General features: G+C 37.6%; 3 protein-coding genes across 3 annotated transcripts; 2 read left to right on the forward strand and 1 right to left on the reverse strand.

Moving 5' to 3' along the window:
• Positions 1–590: 590 nt before the first annotated feature.
• Positions 591–2,411, reverse strand: LOC132310497 (leucine-rich repeat extensin-like protein 3). The gene is made up of 3 exons (XM_059808666.1): positions 2,156–2,411; positions 1,233–2,033; positions 591–776 (listed from the first exon to the last, which is right to left on the reverse strand). Exons 1-3 carry the CDS (start codon positions 2,241–2,243, stop codon positions 745–747), a joined length of 921 nt encoding a protein of 306 aa, XP_059664649.1. The 5' UTR covers positions 2,244–2,411; the 3' UTR covers positions 591–744.
• Positions 2,412–8,506: 6,095 nt separating this feature from the next.
• On the forward strand, positions 8,507–12,429 carry LOC132310008 (uncharacterized). Its single transcript, XM_059808252.1, has 5 exons — positions 8,507–9,640; positions 10,382–10,468; positions 10,657–11,003; positions 11,142–11,763; positions 12,355–12,429. The coding sequence occupies exons 1-5, from the start codon at positions 8,507–8,509 to the stop codon at positions 12,427–12,429; spliced, it is 2,265 nt and encodes a 754-aa protein (XP_059664235.1).
• A 5,455-nt stretch (positions 12,430–17,884) lies between these two features.
• LOC132308751 (uncharacterized) lies at positions 17,885–19,599 on the forward strand. The gene is made up of 2 exons (XM_059806957.1): positions 17,885–18,596; positions 19,064–19,599. Exons 1-2 carry the CDS (start codon positions 18,063–18,065, stop codon positions 19,178–19,180), a joined length of 651 nt encoding a protein of 216 aa, XP_059662940.1. The 5' UTR covers positions 17,885–18,062; the 3' UTR covers positions 19,181–19,599.
• The last annotated feature ends 218 nt before the right edge of the window (positions 19,600–19,817 follow it).

A 19,817-nucleotide genomic window follows, 5' to 3' on the forward strand; every position in this document is an offset into this window, starting at 1 on the left:
GGCCTCACAATTATTATTCTTTATGAAAAATAATTTTAAAGTCCCAGAAGTTTGACAGAATTGTTTAACGGAATCAAATGTAAAAAGCGGGATTATTCACTTCTCTATTTCTTACATTTATAAAAAGCATAACCTCACCTCACCTCACCGCTCATTGATAGCAGCATATCTGGTGGCCTCACGAATTTATTCACGTCAAAATTCGTGAGGTCAAATATGACGGTGGACCCAAAAAATATGGTTGACAAAATACCAGGTTTGAACATTTGTTATTACAAGTCGTACTTTACATTTCATTTTAATAGAAAAAGTTGGTTGATGGAGTGGAACATGAGGTTGCATTCCACCGTAAAAGTGCTAGCGTCATATATCGTAGTAAATTTAGTATAGTAACGTTTGTGAAAATGTTATTTGATTCTCCGGAATCAATTTGTTTTAATTTAATTTAGGGGAAAAAGGAAGTTTTATAATACACTATTTTCTTTCTCAGTAAGTAGTTATTAGTACAATCTTTTTCATGTAGAGCACATTATTATAGAGTCTCTTAAGTGTCAAAATCACAACACAGTGACATTTATCAAATGAGAAAATTTATGACAAAAATTCGAAAGTAGTATGTATAAATTAAAATTCATCTAACAGCATGCCAACGCCCAATTTTTACTATATTGAGAGAGAAGATGAGGAGGATCCAGGAGGAGAGGTTGTGGTTGTATATTGCCATGCGGCATGTGTCGTCAGAGATCAATTAAAGATGAATTGGCATCCATCAAAACCTGCCATGCACACATACAACCACAAAGAAGATTAAAAGAATGATCCAAGAGTGTAATACATATAATATGATACCAGTCAAAAATTGGAGCGCACATGTATGCGAATGTGTTAAAAAGAGAAGAGTCCAAACAATGCAAGTACTGTCAATATAGAACATCAACTGCACCTGTGTCCTCTATCAGTCACATGTTTTTAAATATTTGCAGACATGAAAAGGATAACACATCAAAGCATCACTTAAAATTGTTTTCATTTTTTTTATTATTTGGAAAAAAATTTATGTTGCCATTGGAAGCATCACATTTTGAATCTGAAATCGAAGAAAATTTAGTTCAAAATCCTTTGATTTGAAATTCAAACCGTTAGTTCGGTATTCCCAAACTTAACATTAGAAAAATGCAATAATCATCTCATCATGATCTGGTAATGACATTTAAAAAATAAAAAATACATACTTGGATCAACTGTGACGATCATGGCAGACCCTCCAAAATCACAAGTGCCTCCAGCAACCTTTGTCCTCTGCCAGTAACTATTGAAAGCATAGGAGGCATGGGCTATCACTGTATTGGGTTTGAAGCATGGCCCATTGGGCTGAATGGACTTGCAGTCCGCACCTGATCCACAAGCATAGTCCATGGCTTCTTGGATTATTGTATCAGGCACCGTTGGCTTCGCAACACACCAAACAGCAAAATCAGGTCTCTTGTGTGGAGGTGGTGGCCCATATGGTGGCGGGAAAGGTACAGGCGGTAGATAGACCGGAGGGCTTGGACCATGCTTGGGTGGGCTATGGGCTTGTTTTGGTGGGCTAGGCCCATGATGAGGCGGACTAGGGGTAGGCACAGAGTGGGGTGGATTCTGGACCGGGTTAGGTGGGCTAGGGTTGGAGTGGACCGGGGTAGGTGGGGTAGGGGTGTGACCTTGGGGTGGTGGGGTTTGGTTAGGAAATGGAGGGAAGTAAAAAGGTGGTGTTGGGGATGGTTGTCCATAGCTATTAGGAGGTGGGTGTGGGGTGAATATTGGAGGAAATACACAAAATGGAGGTGTATCTTCAGGAGAGGGAAGTGGTCCTAGTGATTCAAAAGGTACAAGTGAGAAGGGATAGCTTATACCATCTAATTCATCATTTGATATTGCTGGATTCATGTTCAATTCATCATTTGATACTTTGACATCGTTTATTGCATCAATCGCTGAACTTGTATGGAATTCTTGGCCTCTGAACTCGAACATTTCCAGTAAAGTCCTTGCCTCTGCATCAAAAGAATTTACTAAGAAATTGTAGCACATATATGCAGGTGTAAATTAGTAAATAATTTGGCACTCTATATATAATGTTAATTACTATATTTTTGAGAGAAGCAATAAGAAATACCGCATAGAGTGAGATTTGTTGTGGCTAAAATGGATATGCATACAGCTAAAATGCACAATCTGGTGCAGCCACTTCTAAATCTCTCCATACTGAAAAACAGCTCTAACCAAATTGAAAACAGTTAGATATATATATATATATATTGATGAACTTCAGATATTACAGTTGAAATTAAAGGAGATTGAAGCAGAAGTGGGAGTCTAGAGAGTGAGGCTATAAAACTGATGTTTAAGCAAGACAGAGTGAGGATAAAGATGCAGGGGAGAGTATTTCTTAAGAAGGTGTGGTGTTTAATTTTGTGTGGAATATATGCTTGCTTGGCAAGGGAGAAAATTCAATAACAGAGTTTCCTGGACTTTCCATTTTGCTTGCTTCCTACTCAAAGAGCTCTAACCAGAATCTACTCCTTCCTATTAAAAGAACAAAAAGGTGAAGTCCGATATTATGCTTCATTTATCATTCAAATCCATAAAGAAGTTCCTTAGAGCAGTAACAACATACACTTGCCTAACTTAAGCTGCTACAAATGCCATTGTTCATATAGATCACAGTGCCACGAGTCAAGCAGTTGAGATGTGAGAAAAATTAGTCAGCATTTATACAAATTGCTTACAAATCAGTCTTAAAATTCCGCAACAAACAGTTCTGAAATCAGTCACAAGTAGTCACAACTGTCTAACATCATTTGTCAGATATGACAGCTGCATAATAGGATTAATCATCCATCTAACAAAATGAATTTGGAAATAGATTGAGCAATGAGCAGATATGGAAGTGTGCCGTGCCGTGCTTGCTCATATAACCCTCGCGCAGTTTATTCATTCGGTAGATGAGATACGGGATCCATTAAATTCAATAACTGAAATCTCCAAAGCTTCACTTTTAATGCAAAACTATTGAAATGTCACACTTATGCACAGGATATCTCAATAGAGATTGACAAATTTTCTTTATTTCATTAGCATAATATAGTTATTATAAATTACAGACTAGTCAAATTGGTGGAACGAAAGGCTCATTAAGACGTGATATAAAAAGAATTTGAGGGTCATATGCATGCACATGACATCTCAATAAAGATTTTTATTTTTATTTTTATGTACGACGTTTCCATTTCTGGAGGATTGCCGACTCTAATCGGAATTGATATGTAAATTTTGTTTATTGACAATTGTTAATGAAAAAGATAAATATATTTAAATTTTAAGGGGATTGGATATGTTTTTTTTTAATGGAAAGTAAGGATAATTTTATTGAATGATGCATAATATACAGAAGGAGTGATAGGCCCACAAATAGTGGACAGCCCACTCAAAAGGGCTTGTACAGAGACACTGTCCAACAAAAGCAAAAGCAGGCCCAGTAAGCTACAAAGACAATTCTATTCTTGTCTAAGGCTTACAAACTTCCGGTGTAGAAATCAGAAGGGTACGAAACCCTAATCAGATCGATCCGGCGGCTCAGGTGGTGGTTCGATGAACGCCGGCAAGTCCCAATCAAGGGATTGTTAATTTCTATTAAAAATCATTTCTTTCTTTTATTTATTTATTTATCCTTGTTTTTTTCTTTCTTCTTTTTTTTTTTTTTTCTCTCCTTGTGCAACTTTCATTCCACCCAATGAGAACATTGCTCTTTAGTGCTGTTGGCACCAAAACTTGGCAGCCACTTCAACAGTGACGTGGACCAATGAGGAGCTGACAAGTGTGCAATATGATTCCAAGGAAAGTCGGCCAATAGAGAAACAAGAGGAGAAAATATAAGGAAATATATATTTCAGCCATCTTATTAATAAGGTTGTGGCTGAATACATTTGCAAGATTTGAACCAATTCAAATGTGGTCATTGATTAAAAAGGAAAGACCTGGAGATTTGGTTACAATAAATAACTAAATCCCTATGAAATAGGGATTTAATTGGAAAAGGAATTCCAACAAAGTAGGAACAACCATATGAGTTCAAAAGCTACAAAAGGGTATTCAGGCCACTTAAGGAAATTACACAGTCTATGGAAAGAAGTTGTTAAAAATTAGCAACTTAATTATTAGCAACTTTTTTAGCGATGTCAATTTACATTCGATTAAATCAAGAAAAGCTGTTTTGGCAAGGATCTTCTACTAAAGCAAGCCAATATATTGGGATTTGACCCAGTAAGCCGTGAAGAGAAGAAAATCAAGAAGAAAGAGAGATTTTCTAGCAATTAATTAGGAAATAAATAAAACTTCTATAAATAGAAGTGTTGTATTTTATTCCAATTTGTCCAGCACCAACCACAAATCAACATGAATCAAAATTCATTTATCAAATGACTCAACGTCATCTTTATCTTTATCAATTCTTTATTATTTTGTCCAAATGGCAATTTCCATTTGAAGAATACGAGTTCCAATAACTTATAATTCTTTTTGCAATGCTTAATTATGCAATTTACAATTTATTCTTTGTTTGATGCAAATGAATTTAAATGACAAATCTTTGATCACATTCATGTCAATTTAATTCGGCCTGTTTTCTCATTCCAAAATGTCATTATTTTCCATATAATTTCCATTTAGCCAATTCCTTTATTGTTCATTTCAATTCGGCCGATTTACTTTTCAGTCCATTTCAATTTAGCCAATTCATTTTCATTTACTTTTTCATCGCATTTTACTTCTTTTAAGCACTTTAGATAAAAGTCCTTACTACAAACAAGGCACAAAAGAACCTTACTGGGAGTTCTTACTAGTCTCTCTCCCACACAATCGCCTGAGAGTTAGCCATCGAAAAAAGGGATAGGCTGGTGTTCGAATCAACATATATTGAGTGTTTTGTACAAATACTCTGGCACGCCCGCGAAGAGTCCATCGACCGGCGTAAAACCGCGCGAACATATTTTGGCACGCCCGGTGGGACCACTAGTAAGTGTTTAGAAGAGGCAAAAAAGCCACGACGGCTTACGAAGAATTCTAAGGCCGTGGTTACTGAAGAAGAACTGGAGGAAGGACATCAACCAGATCAGGCTAAGAACATTGCATCAGGCCCTACCGATGAGCTAGCAGTGATGTAAGCACATGTGAGTTCCTTGGTAGATGCAATGGGAAGGATGGGTGCACGTTACAATGACCTGCACGAAACTATGTCCCAACTTTCAGCTGCCATTTTGAACAGGCCGACTCAGGCTAGCAGCTCCAATAATCAAGAATCGGCTCTTCAGCCGAATTCGTCATAATCTACTCGGCCAGAGAGGGCCATTGAATCATCACAACCATGGCCGCCAATAATGATACTTCAACCAGGTGCAACATTAAGTCAGTCGGCTCATATGCCACCAACCTGGGCAGAAAACATCCATAGCCTACTGTGTCAGGTTTTAATCAGCCACCAGTAACAGCTCCGCGGCCATAGGTAATTCCACTAAACCCTCCTCGGGTACCTTTGAACTCGAGGGGCAATCAGATCAGGTGGAGGCCACCGAACCCACTATATACTCATGTGCCACCACAGGTTGGGCTCGGGGGGCAAAACATAGCCAATCAGCCACATGATTGGCCGAATTACTATCAACCAGCGGCTAATCAGCCACCAGTTTATAATCAGGTACCGCCAGTAATAAATCAGCCACCACAGGTCATGCTAGACAGAGGACAATTAGCTGATTTACTTACCCAAGAGTATGGTCTGGAACTTAGAGGTGCAGGGCGACCAATTTATAGAACCCCATATCCAGAAGTGGTAGATCAAGTTGAGTTTCTTAGAGGATATAAAGTCCCTGACTTTGTAACCTTTAGTGGTGAAGGGAATCAGTCGACCGTGGAATACATTGGCCGTTTCACAGTTCAATGTGGAGAGGTTAGTGTGAGCCCTTGGTTAAAATTAAGACTTTTTCCTCTTTGACATGGGCAGTTTTTTCATGGTATATGCGTTTACCTCCTAACTCTGTTTTTAATTTGCCACAGATGGAGGAGTTATTTCACAATCGGTTCTACCGTACGGAGACGGAACCAACTCTGGCTGATTTATCCAGGCTGAGCCAATTGCCTAGTGAATCGGTCGAGCCATTCATTGCAAGGTTTAGGAGGGCAAGATTGAGATGTTGTGTACCTCTTCCAAGACAGGAGTACATTCGTTTAGCCTTGAACGACCTTGATTTTGAACTTCGGAAGAGGTTTGAAGGAGTCCCATTTTATGACATGTATGACCTGGTTGAGAAAGCTACCAGGTATAAGTTGGTCCTCAAGGAGGAAAAGGAACGAAAGAATTCCTCGAAAGGTACGTACTATAGGTATCCCAATTATGAAGTTTTTTCAATCGATGTGGTTGAGGAAGAAGATCTTGATTCTAATCTTGCTGAAGTTATTATTAAGAAACCTTATGTATGTGAGGCTTTAACAAAACCGAAGGCATCTACCGGTGGTACTCAGCCATCGACTTCATCGGCCAGGAAGGGTACGGCTGATACTGGTAAGGTTTATACGTTTGACTTGGCCAAGACAGAACAAATTTTTGATCATTTGTTGACCGACAAACAAATTGTCCTACCAAAAGGACACAATATGCCATTAGCCACTGATTTAAAAGGAAAAGAGTTCTGCAAATTTCATAATTCATGGAATCATACTACTAACAATTGTTATGTATTTAGAAATGTATTGCAGAAAGCAATTGATGAAGGTGTATTGAAATTTCTTGAAAAGAAGCCAGAAGTGATGGGGTTTGATGGTGATCCATTTCCTAATATTGTAAATACTAACGTTATCAGCCTAGCAACTGAGAAAGCCGCTGATAATGGTAGACAAGAAATATCACCAAAAGTTCTTGATAGTTCGTCATCGCCCAGCAGCAAAGAATAGAGGGTAAAGGACTTGGAAAATCAGTTGAGAGAAGCTCAAATTGCCCTCATCAACCACGGCTGTTGCCCAAAATGCAAAAGCCATAGGGATAATCAGGACAAGAGGAGCCATTTTCAATTTACCAGGAAACGCAGTGTCCATGAGAGGTTGGGTTTTCAGCCTAAACATAATCATGAAGAAATTAATCGGCCATTATTCAGAGAGAATGGGCCGAGAGCAGTGAGAATCATTCGGTCAGAAAGATCTGTGGCCGATAGAGTTCTGTCAGAGTAACATTCTTATCCTAGTTTCAAAAGGAAACCAGCAATCCAGTCAGAAAATATGAGTTTAAAAGGGGAAAGAATCTAGCCGTGTAAGAACGGTTAGACTTCTTTTGGTTGATCATGGCAGATGGACTCGAATGAATCATACAAAGTTTCCTCAGCAACCTTCTACACGTACTCAAAAGAGGAGGATGCAAAGAAAAAATGCAGAACTTAAAAGGAAAGAGGATAAAATTGACCAGGTTCAGCCAGCTAAGGAAGATGAACCAGAGGAGGCCGAAGACATAGAGGTTGCTATAACTTTTGGGAATGAGACATCCTTTTATGAGGAGAAAGATGATTAGCTAGATCAAGATCCCAAGCATGCGGCCAAGTATAGAATTCGTTTTGGCTCCCTTTCGGATGAGGTAAATTGTAACATGGTATTTGTTTTACCTTCTATTTTTGAAGTAAGGACAGAGCCAATGATGAACAGGGATGTCAAATCAACCAAACTTAAAGAGGAGGCTGAATCATCAAAAATCAAGAATGACGCGAATAGTTCTTCAGCCGGGGTAGGATTGGTCTCGCCAGGCCCAACAACTGAGGCCGATAAAATCATCTTTGAGAAACCACCTTTGGCCATGACACAACAATTGAGGCTATTGTATGTTAAAGTATGGGTTGAAGGTCAGCCAATTAATAAGGTGTTGGTTGATAATGGTTCGGTGGTAAATGTCATTCTAGCAACTACTTTGAAGAAATTGGGCAAAACCATGGATGATGTGGTTCCAACCGATGTGACCATCAGTGGTTTTAATGGGGGATCTAGTAATACCAAAGGTATTATGCCTTTGGAAATTACTATTGGTGGCAAAACATCCTTTACGGCCTTCTTTATCATTGATTCAACTGCGGCCTATAATCTCCTTTTAGGCCGAGATTGGATTCACCCTGATATGTGTATCCCATCAACATTGCACCAAATGTTGATTTTTTGGGATGGAAATGAAGAAAAAATTGTTGAGGCTGATAACAAACCCTTTATAGCCAGGGTGTATTCGGCCGAAGCTGCACTTTATGACGACCTGTTGTACCTATCAAGTTTGTAGGCATCAACAAGATGGGTCGACCAGCAGCAGCAACAATGAAGAAGAACTTGATTAATATTGATATTGAAGAGTTATTGACAGAAGCAGCTCGGCCGAAAATTAATATTTTAAGGTCGACCATCAAAGAAATTGAAGATGTTTCTGATGGATCACACGACTAAAGAAGAAATGAAGCGGCAAGCTTTCAGGGCCGCTTGTATAAGACTGAAAACATATTTGGCTGAAAAAAGATTAGCCAAAGAAAAACTGTTATATGAAGAAGTATCGGCCAGCATGGCCGATATAGTTCAAGAAGGTTTCGAAAAATTGGATGCAATCCAAATTGAAGATATAGAGTCAGCCCCTTCTAGGATAGAAGATAATAAAGCAGAAGTGCAGGATCCCTTATTAGAAATTAATGTTGGTACTGAAAAAGATCATCGGCCATTATTTGTTAGTGTTTTGCTTGAGCCTAATTTTCAGGCCGATTTGATCAAGTTACTAAAGGAATATAAGGATTGCTTTGCTTGGAGTTATGAAGAGATACCTGGCCTATCAAGGGAGTTGGTAGAACACAGATTACCTATCAAGAAAGATTTTCAGCCTTATAAACAACCACCAATGAGGATGTCCTTGGAAGTGATGCTCAAAATTAAGGAAGAAATTGAAAGACTTCTTAAGGCAGGATTTATTCGAACAGTTAGGTATGTGGAATGGTTGTCTAATGTTGTTCCAGTAATAAAGAAAAATGGCAAACTTAGGATTTGTGTGGATTTTCGTAATTTAAATATTGCCACTCCAAAAGATGAATATCTAATGCCAATGGCTGATCAACTTATTGATTCGGCTGTTAAGCATGAAATATTGTCTTTTATGGACGGCCATTCAGGTTATAATCAAATCTATATAGCCGAGGAGGATATTCACAAAACGGCTTTTAGATGTCCTAGGGCAATTAACACTTTTGAGTGGGTTGTGATGCCATTCGGCTTGAAAAATGCAGGTGCTACTTATCAAAGGGCAATAAATTCAATCTTCCATGATATGATTGGCCGATTTATGGAAGTTTACATAGATGATGTAGTTGTGAAGTCATCGGCCAAAAAACAGTATTTGGAACATCTAAAAAAGGCTTTTGAAAGAATGAGAGTCCATAAGTTGAAAATGAACCCATTAAAGTGTGCTTTTGGGGTATCAGCAGGGAATTTCTTGGGATTTTTGGTACACAAACGAGGCATAGAAGTTGACCAGAATAAGGCCAAAGCTATTATGAATGCTATGGCTCCGACCAACAAAAAACTGGTGCAAAGGTTTCTCGGCCAGGTAGGTTTTCTTAGAAGGTTTATTTCTAATCATGCTGGCCGAGTACATGTTTTTTCTCCTTTATTAAAATAGAAGTCACATGCGAAATTCCATTGGGATGAATCCCATCAGAAGGCTTTTGACAAAATAAAAGAGTATTTGGCAAACCCCCCGGTAGTAATGCCTCTAAGGAAGAAATGGCCGTTGAAGCTTTATTTGTCGGTCGCGGAAGAATCAATTGGTAGCATGCTTGCCCAGAATAATGAAATAGGGAAGGAACAGGTTGTTTACTATTTAAGCAGAGTATTAACTTATGTTGAATGCAGATATTCTTCAATTGAGAAACTTTGTTTATCTTTGTATTATTCAGCCATGAAATTAAGAATATATATGCGGCCGGTTGATGTTTACATTCTTTGTCAAACTAACATGATTAAATATATGCTATTAAGGCCATTGATCACTGGCCGAATATATAAGTGGGCATTGGCCTTGATGGAATTCGATTTTAATTTTATCCCACAAAAATCAGTTAAAGAAAGGGTTCTAGCTGATTTCTTGGCCGATCATCCTTCAACTGATATTGATCCATAGATATATGATGAATTGGAGTCATCAGCCATATTCTTAACTCCTTGGATATTGATGTTTGATGGATCAAGTACGGCCGATGGAGCAGGGACATGTATTGTTATCATTTCACTAGCCGGGAGAAAGACTTCATTTTCATTCCTCTTAGATTTTAAATGTTCAAATAATCAGGCCGAATATGAAGCACTTATAATCGGCCTGGAAAATCTAATTGAAATGGCTGTTGGGGATGTTAAGATTTTGGGAGATTTAAACTTGGTACTAAGTCAAATTACTGAAGATTTCAAATGTTTAAGTTGGCAATTAGGCCGTTTCATTCTCTGGCCACTTCATTGTTGAATTAATTTAATACTGTTTAACTTAAGTTCTGGCCGAGGGGACAAAATAAAGAGGCCAATAACATGGCCTAAGCAGTCTCTGGAATCAGAGTACCAATTGGAATGAAGGATCAGTTGATAAAAATCACACGAAGATCATTACATTCGGCTGAATTAAGAAATACTATGTTGGCCAATTCCTGGGTAATTGATATTGAAGATCTGGCCGATGATGATTGGAGGATACCATTCATAATATTTCTCCGAAATCCAAACATCAAGGCTGATAGAAGTATCAAGAGAAGGGCAATCAACTTTTTACTTCTTGATGGGGATCTATATAGAAAAGGCCTTGAAGATAGACTTTTACTACAATGCATAAGTAAAGAAGAGTCACTTCAGGTTATGGTCGAGGTGCATAAAGGCAGTTGTGGAGCCCACCAAGCTGGGACAAAGATGAGATGGCTGATTCGAAGGTATGGATATTATTGGCCAAGGATGAGAAAGGATTGCATAGATTATACAAAAGGGTGTTAGGCTTGTCAAATACATGGGCCGATTCAAAATGTACCAGCAAAAGAATTACAACCAATAATTAAATTATGGCCGTTCAGAGGTTGGGGCCTAGACCTTATAGGTAAAGTCAATCCACCATCAAGTGAAGACTCTCACTGGGTGATTGTTGCCACGGATTATTTTACTAAATGGGTTGAGGCTAAAGTTTGCAAATCGGTTGATCAACAAACAGTGATTAACTTCATAGAACAACATATTGTCCATAGATTTGGAATTCCAGAAACATTTGTTTCAGACAATGCAACAGTGTTCAGGGCAGTTGATGTGCTACAATGCGGCCATAATATGAGCATTCATATGTCAGCCTCTACACCATACTATGCCCAAGCAAATGGTCAGGCCGAGTCCTCAAACAAGATTTTGATAGAGATCATTGAAAAAATGATCAAAGATAAACCAAGAAGATGGCATGAGACTTTATCTGAGGCTCTATGGGCTTATAAAAATTCAAAGAAAACAGGCACAGTAGTTACACCATATATGTTGACTTATGGCCATCATGATGTTCTGCCTATGGAAATGAATGTTAAATCGGCCAAGGTCGCATTCCAAAATAATTTAACTCCGGCTGATTATACTCAAGCAATGTTGACAGAGTTGGAATACTTAGATGAAGTTAGGCTGGATGCCTTAGATCATATCATAGCTCACAAAAGAAAGGTAATGAGGATCTACAATAAAAGGGTAAAACCTAAGTCTTTTGCTGAAGAAGATTTAGTTTGGAAAGTCGTTCTGCCAGTAGGTAAGGTTGATAGAAAACATAGAAAGTGGTCTCATAAATGGGAAGGGCCATATCTAGTTCATCAAATCCTAAGTGGAGGAGCATACAGGCTGAAGTATCTTAGTGGCCGATTGCATGATTATCCCATTAATGACAAATACCTTAAGAGGTATGTGCCAACAATCTTTGAAAGGGAAAATTAGAGTCAGCCAGTACCTTTGGCTAACCATGTGTACCATGTGTAATAAAATTCGGCCTATTTATAGGCTGATATAGTTGTTCAAATTTTAAATAAAAGGGAAATTCTTGTTGAAGTATTGATGATTGTTTAAAGTAGCAAAAGAGGCCATTTATTTATTAAAATGTAGAAGGATTACATCATCTGAGGTCATACACTAAAATGGCTACAAAAAGGGTCCCATTAAAATAAAAGGTTTACATGTTTGCAAATTTTTTCTTGAAATCGGCCCAAATCACCAAGGACCGATTGAAAGCAACCATGGCTTGTCTCTTTGATTCTTCTAACTTAGGTAATTCTTCACGAAGATTTGCATGCTCGTGAGCAAGGTCTTGAGCTTCAAACTGCAATGCGGCAGCCTCGGTAGACAAAATGGCCTTACGAGCATGAATCTGGTCGATCTCTTTTTGAAGGACTCTCTTTCTTTCTTCAAGGCCGATGAATTATGTGTTCACTCGGTCAAAGATAGAAGCTTGTGTTAATAACTGTTCACCAAGAGTATCTTTCCTACTTTTGCTCTTATCAAATTGGTTGATTGATTCATTGGCCTGAAAAATCTTATCAGCCAGAACTGGCAGTTGACCTTTGAAAGTAGCAATGGTGGCTTGTAGGTCGACTGGGAAGTCTGGATACTGGCTGAGTGTGGTAAGAACAGCCGTGAGCTCACTTTCAAACTTGGGAAGATCAGCAACATCTCTTTGTAAGATTTCAACCAAACTTCTTTTTGTTTCTTCCATGGTTTGTATTGGAACACTGGCTGAGGTAACTGGAGTTGCTCCTGAAGATTCACTCTCTCTTTCCTCAGTCACTGAAGCCACCACATCTCTGAAGAAATTACTCAAGGCTAGGAGGGAAGATGCAGGAGCTTTTAGTGGAGGAAAAGATGCAATAGCTTGAGTTTCTCCATGCACAACCTGTTAATATGAAAAATGTTAGAAGTATAATTTTTTATATATGAGTAAAAATACAAGTATGAGATAGTCAATACTTTGGATGATTCGGCTATAGTTGCATCCAAATGTGACTGATGGCTGATCACTAGTAGAAGAAACTCTGGCCGAAGAGCTGTGCTGTCTCCATGAGAAGAGGCTTTGGCTGGAGTGACTTGAACATTTAAGGGCACCTCAATGGGTTCATGAAAATCCTTCAAATGACTGAAATTCCTAACTGGGCTATAGACCAAGTCAAGAAGTGGAGATTGCTGTAAAAGAAAATCAATGATGTTATCAAAAGTGATGAGGTTAAAAGCTTAGGTAAAAATTATCATTACCTCTTTTTCATATGAGGAATGATTAGAAGGGTCATCAGCCACATTAATTACAGGGCCCAGTTCAATTACAGGATCATCAGCCACGTCTTCTGTAGGTTGAGGGCTTTCTGGATCCTTTTCTACCTCATGTTTCTTACCTTGTTAAATTTTGTCCTTTTTAATGTCCCATGGGCAGTTAATTTCTTTCTTTTTTCCTGAAAAATGAAATTTTATTAAAAATTGTTTCGGCGAATAATTGTTGTGGCCAAGAGTTAGGAATTAATATTGGCCAAGTATTTTAGTAATACAGCCGATATGATAATCTTCGTGTGCTGATGAGTGTAAACTTTTACCTTGCCTGCAACCGGAGGGGCTGGAGCAACATCAGGGATGGTGGCTGATTCAGTTTCTGCAGGCTGAGAAGGTTGACTAGAGGAAATTTCATCATTTTGAGGATCAACATTTTTTGGATTAAGGGAGGCTGATGAGGTTTCATTATCTGAATCTGCAAAAGGGTAAGAGAATTTAATTCAAAGCTTTTAAATAAATATATATATGAAATAAATGAAGATTATACCTTTGAGAAGGCTAGCTGTGGCCTTTGCCTTAACTTTTCTCTCTTTATTTATCTTTGTTAGAGCATCTGTTGCCTGAGAGAAATGGAGTTTCTTGGCTGTTTGTTTTTTGCCTTTGGGAGGATATTTTTGAGGCACTTTCTTTAGAGTAACAGCCCTGGTAATTATGAATGCCCCTTCAAAGGCCACAAATATGAATTTAAATGATTCTAAGATTTTAATGACAAGGGACTGGCATTCAACTGTCGTGGTAGAGGCAATGTAAGAGGACCACCATTGGTCAAAACTGGAATTTGAGGCTGGGTTTTTTATGAAGGGTTGGAATCTGAATTCAGCTTGTAAACTAAAAAACTGAGAAGATACATTCTTAACATAAGATTCATCCGGAAATACCACATGCCGATTGAAATTTTTGTTAAAGGAGATATAAGGAGGCATATGAATTATTTGAGTCAGGTCAAATTGCCTAGCAAGCTGGCTAGGATTGTAAAACTCAACCCCGACCTTTGAATTTACTGTCCCCAAAGGACCAGTGTTGAAATGAAGATCTCTTGAAAGAAGGAAACTGACCCACATGGCCGAAAGCTCATCAGTAGTCTTCTTTGTGGATACTCCTTAAGGAGGAGTCAGCCATCGAGGGGCTTGAGAACAGTGAGAGAATGAAAGGTACTGGCTGATGGTTCTATGCTTACAGCCAGAGTAGAAGAAATTAAAACAATCTCCAAATGAGTGGGATTTGGGCACGGCCGATACATAACTCACAGAAAGGAGTGGGTTATTGGTCGATGGCCTCACCACAGGCCCTAATTCAGGAAAGTAAACTTGTAACCAAATTTGAAATAAACAGAGGGGGCCACCATAACGTCCAAAGTTAGAGGTAAGTAGGTCATAAATTCCCCTATATAAATAGGATAACACTAAAGGAACTAGAGCAAGGGGTTTACCTCTGGAAGGAGCAACGACCACATGAATGTAATCCTTGGTAACTTGAAAGGCTGGTACACATAGAAGAAATTTGCTCAGCCAGGCTAACAAGAAGGCAATATGCTCGGCATCATTTACAGGAACGCGAAGATCCATGGTAGAGGTTAAATATTTGCCGTATGAGGATTTGGTTCCAGTTTGTTTAGAGGGAAAAATAAAGGGGGAGTCCTCTTCTACCAATAAAGTGCTCACATTAATTCCAAAGGGTTTGAGGCCGGTTAAATAGCATACATCTTGAATGGTTGGAGCCATCATGCCACACTTCAAGTGTAAGGAGTTGGTGGTGGTCGACCAGTTGAATATAACTGCTATCATCAGAGCCCTGTCCTGAGCAATATTTGTTTTGCTCAGTTGAATGGCATCATAAATACCACAGGTTTTCTACGTCTCTCCTTTCACAGCTCCAACTCGATCGACCCAATTGATCTAAGCATCATTGGGAATATGCCATGTCCTAAAATGAAAATGTGGCAAACTGCCATTTTCATTAGGAGGGAAAGTTTAAAGAAATGGAAGTGCCTCAGCCGAGGGGTAGTAAGGTGAGATGGATGAAGGAGCTTTATCAAGGAAAGCAGGACCTAAACCCTTGAAGTCAGTGCGAAGATCTATGACAGTATTAAGGCAATACTTGTAAGAAGAAAAAGTTTTTAGGGATTTCTCGATGGCACTGTTATGAGTTGAAGAATCTGAAGGTTGTGGGGCCGAAGTAGAGTCGGTTGACTTGGTTTTCTTAGGAGCCATGAAAGATCGTTAAAGGAATTTGGATTGTTGAAAGATGAGGAAAGGAATTTCAGAGTTAGCGACTTAAGGCTAAGGAAGAATGATCTCAGAAATTTCAGGATAAGAAGCTAAATACTAGCTGGGTGTAATGACGGATTGATGTAATCACTGCTTTAATTGGGAAGTGGGTAACCATTAAGGCAGGTGGTTGGGAAAAGAAGGAATTAATTACCAAAAATTTGAAATTCAAGCTTGGCCGACTCAAATTCCAAAAGCTTCTTATCATAAACGATAAGAGCATTTGAAATTTAGGGGGCATTTGTTGGCACCAAAACTTGGCAGCCACTTCAGCAGTGACGTGGACCAGTGAAGAGCTGACTAGTGTGCAATATGATTCCAAGGAAAGTCGCCCAATAGAGAAACAAGAGGAGAAAATCTAGGGAAATATATATTTCAGCCATCTTATTAATAAGGTTGTCGTTGAATATATTTGCAGAGATTTGAACCAATTCAAATGTGGTCATTGATTAAAAAGGAAAGACTTGGAGATTTGGTTACAATAAATAACTAAATCTCTATGAAATAGGGATTTAATTGGAAAAAGGAATTCCAACAAAGTAGGAACAACCATATGAGTTCAAAAGCTACAAAAGGGTATTCAGGCCATTTAAGGAAATTACACTAGCCGAGTCTATGGAAGGAAGTTGCTAAAAATTAGCAACTTATTAGCAACTTTTTTAGCGATGTCAATTTACGTTCGATTAAATCAAGGAAAGCTGTTTTGGCAAGGATCTTCTACTAAAGCAAGCCATAAAGAGAAGTAGAGATATATTGGGATTTGACCCAGTAAGCCGTGAAGAGAAGAAAATCAAGAAGAAAGAGAGATTTTCCAGCAACTAATTAGGAAATAAGTTGAATAAAACTTCTATAAAATAGAAGTGTTGTATTTTATTTCAATTTGTCCAGCACCAACCACAAATCAACATGAATCAAAATTCATTTATCAAATGACTCAACGTCATCTTTATCTTTATCAATTCTTTATTATTTTGTCCAAATGGCAATTTCCATTCGAAGAATATGAGTTCCAATAACTTATAATTCTTTTTGCAATACTTAATTATGCTATTTACAATTTATTCTTTGTTTGATGTAAACAAATTTAAATGACAAATCTTTGATCAGATTCATGTCAATTTAATTCGGCCTGTTTTCTCATTCCAAAATGTCATTATCTTCCATTTAATTTCCATTCAGCCATTTCCTTTATTGTTCATTTCAATTCGGCCGATTTACTTTTCAGTCCATTTCAATTGAGCCAGTTTATTTTCATTTACTTTTTCATCGCATTTTACTTCTTTTAAGCACTTTAGATAAAAAGTCCTTACTACAAACAAGGCATAAAAGAATCTTGCTGGAAGTTCTTACTAGTCTCTTTCCCACACAATCGCCTGAGAGTCAGCCATCGAAAAAAGGGATAGACTGGTGTTCGAATCAACATATTTTGAATGTTTTGTATAAATACTCTGGCACGCCCGCGAAGAGTCCATCGACCGGCATAAAACCGCACGAACAAGTGCTTATATAAATAAGAAGATGAGCCATGAATTTTATTTATTTTAGTGATGCTACGAAGGATTTCAACTAGAGAGATTGCTGATATGCATATCTCACCAATTAAAAGTCTTCCAAAGATTTCGGGTAAAGCATTTTTATATTTATTTATCTTATAAATTACTCTGTATTATTTTTGGAGGACTTTTTGAATAAGGTAAAATTATTATTTTTGGTACATATAAGGTAGAATAGGTCCTAGGTATCAATTTGAACTAACTTAGACTTTAAAACTAGCTAAATACTTTATCTGAATTCGATTTCAAAATTAGAGCATGAGTTGAATTTGAATCAGAGAAGCTGAATTGAATATCAAATTAAATTGGATTAGGACTTAAAATTTAATAATTCGAATAACAGCCAATGTGAAAGGGCTATGTTTGTAATTTTCTTCCCATTTTTCATTCTTTTAGTATGCTCAACGGTACGAACGACCAAGTAACCAAACCTTGTTCTTTTTTTTTTTTTTTTTTGGGAAAATTAAGCAACTAATATGTTCATGATAAAAGTAAATACATAAGGAGGGTGGCCAAGACAGCCCAAAAGGGAACCACCTTGTTTTGATAATGCATGACACGTTTACCTTTCAAAAATAAAAATAAAAAATACATGACACGTGGCATTACAACTTCCCATAAAACGAATGCCCAGTCGTCTTTTGGAAGCATTACATTGCAACGGTAACTTTCTGTCTCTTCTTCTACTTTCCTCCTTTCAAAGATTCAAAATTTATTATTTGGTCTGAAGCATAAGCGTTTCAGAGAAAACCAGAAAATATATGTACACACAAAAACACATAATCCATAAAGATCTCTAGGTGATAACCCTTTTCTGATTTTCTTTGGAAAAGAAGTGAAGATGGTTTTCAAACTACAAAGAGAAGAAGAAGAAGAAGAAGATAGAGAACCCCTCATGAATGGCAGAGTGGTGGTGGTGGAGTACTTGGAGTCGTCAATGTCTCAAGAGCTTCTCTGCAAGTTCCCAGACAACTCGGCCTTCGATTTTGACTATACCCAAAGTTCAATTTGGTCCCCTTTAGTCTCTCGTCACTTCCCTCCCATTGTCTCCATCATTGGCCATGGTGATCGTGGTAGCTCCGATGTCCTCCAAATGGTGCCAATGGAATTTGGTATGTCAACACACAGAAAGTTGTCCTATGAGGAGGAGAGAGATGGAGTATTGGACAATATTAGTAGCACTGACACTTTCATGAAGAAAGTGACCACTAATCTCAAGAAGAAGATCACCAACTCTGTCTCCAACAATCTTCGCAATCTCAACAATCACTACATGAAGAAGATGAAAAGGAAGAAGAAGAAGAAGAAGGCATTTGATTTCTCTCCAAACCCTCCTTCTGCTAAGGGGTCTTCTACTACCCCAACCCCCCAAAAGGTACTTTTTCCTCTTTCTCACTACCATAATTTTTTTTTCCTCATTTAGTTTCCCCTGTTTCACTCTGCTTTTGTAGTCTACTTCTGTTATAGATAAAATAAAGTATACTACTCATTTATCAGTTTTTTTTTTTTTCATTGACTAAAATGAATTTTTTAAAATTAAAGTACTTATAATTTTTGGAAAACTAGTATGAATTAGTATCACTGAAAAGAGGAATTTTTAACCTTAAATTTATTCATGAAAAAAGAAGAAGTAGGAACTGTGAAATAAAAATTCCATAATTTAACATAAGAATTGTGAACAGAAACTCAAAAGTTCAATTACTTATTCTTATATGTTCAATTTCTATTATTAGCTTCATTCATTGGTCTAATTTTCAAGTTTGTTTGCCCTAGATTTTATAACTTGCAGATGTTTAATTATGTGTTTTTATTTTTTACAATGATGTAATGGTGAATAAGCAGGGATGGGCTAAGGTGCTGAAAGCTGCCTCTAAACATTTTAAGAAGAAGAGTCAGAAGAAAGATTGTGGTGCCAATTATATAACACAACCCAACTATTTCAGAGATGCAAATTTCTGATTACTTTCCCTTTTCACTTCTGCTTCTTCCTCCTCTATACTATTCTTTTATTGTTATTTTGGTACTTCTCTTATGTTTTTTTACTGATATGTAATCTGCAAATTCATCATATCAGCAATATTATTGACTCTGGTATTTAAAGTGTTTATTGTTTCTATTTGCATCATTCATCACATTATAAAATATAGTCAATACCAATTCGTACTAGAAGGAGGAGCACTTGCCCCTTGAGCATTATGAGACCAGAGTAATGACGTTTTTTTTATCAATTCCTAATAAGTGCATCTTCAGACCAGAGTATTTACTTCACTGTTGACCATCAATCTTTACTCTATCTTCATTTGTATCCTAGTTTAGGAAAAAGCTATATATTTCATATATTAATGTTGGAACCTCTAATTTAGACCTTATCCGAATTAAAAACAATAACATCAATAAATAGCCATTTTCTTTTTCTCTCTCTGTGTGTGGCTGAGGTTTCCTTTCCTGTTGATTTCATGGTGGGACAACTAAGTTGTATGGTTGCAGAAGTTTTTTTTTTTTCTCTGAAGCTAGGTTGAAAATATTACATGAAGTTTTTCTTCTCTAAAGCTAGGTTGAAAATATTACACTCATGTTCATTTAGTCGCGAATGTCT

Source organism: Cornus florida, unplaced genomic scaffold (genome assembly GCF_030987335.1).
Source record: "Cornus florida cultivar Cherokee Brave unplaced genomic scaffold, ASM3098733v1 CherokeeBrave_3.0.0_Hap2_Chr05, whole genome shotgun sequence".
Lineage (NCBI taxonomy): Eukaryota > Viridiplantae > Streptophyta > Magnoliopsida > Cornales > Cornaceae > Cornus > Cornus florida.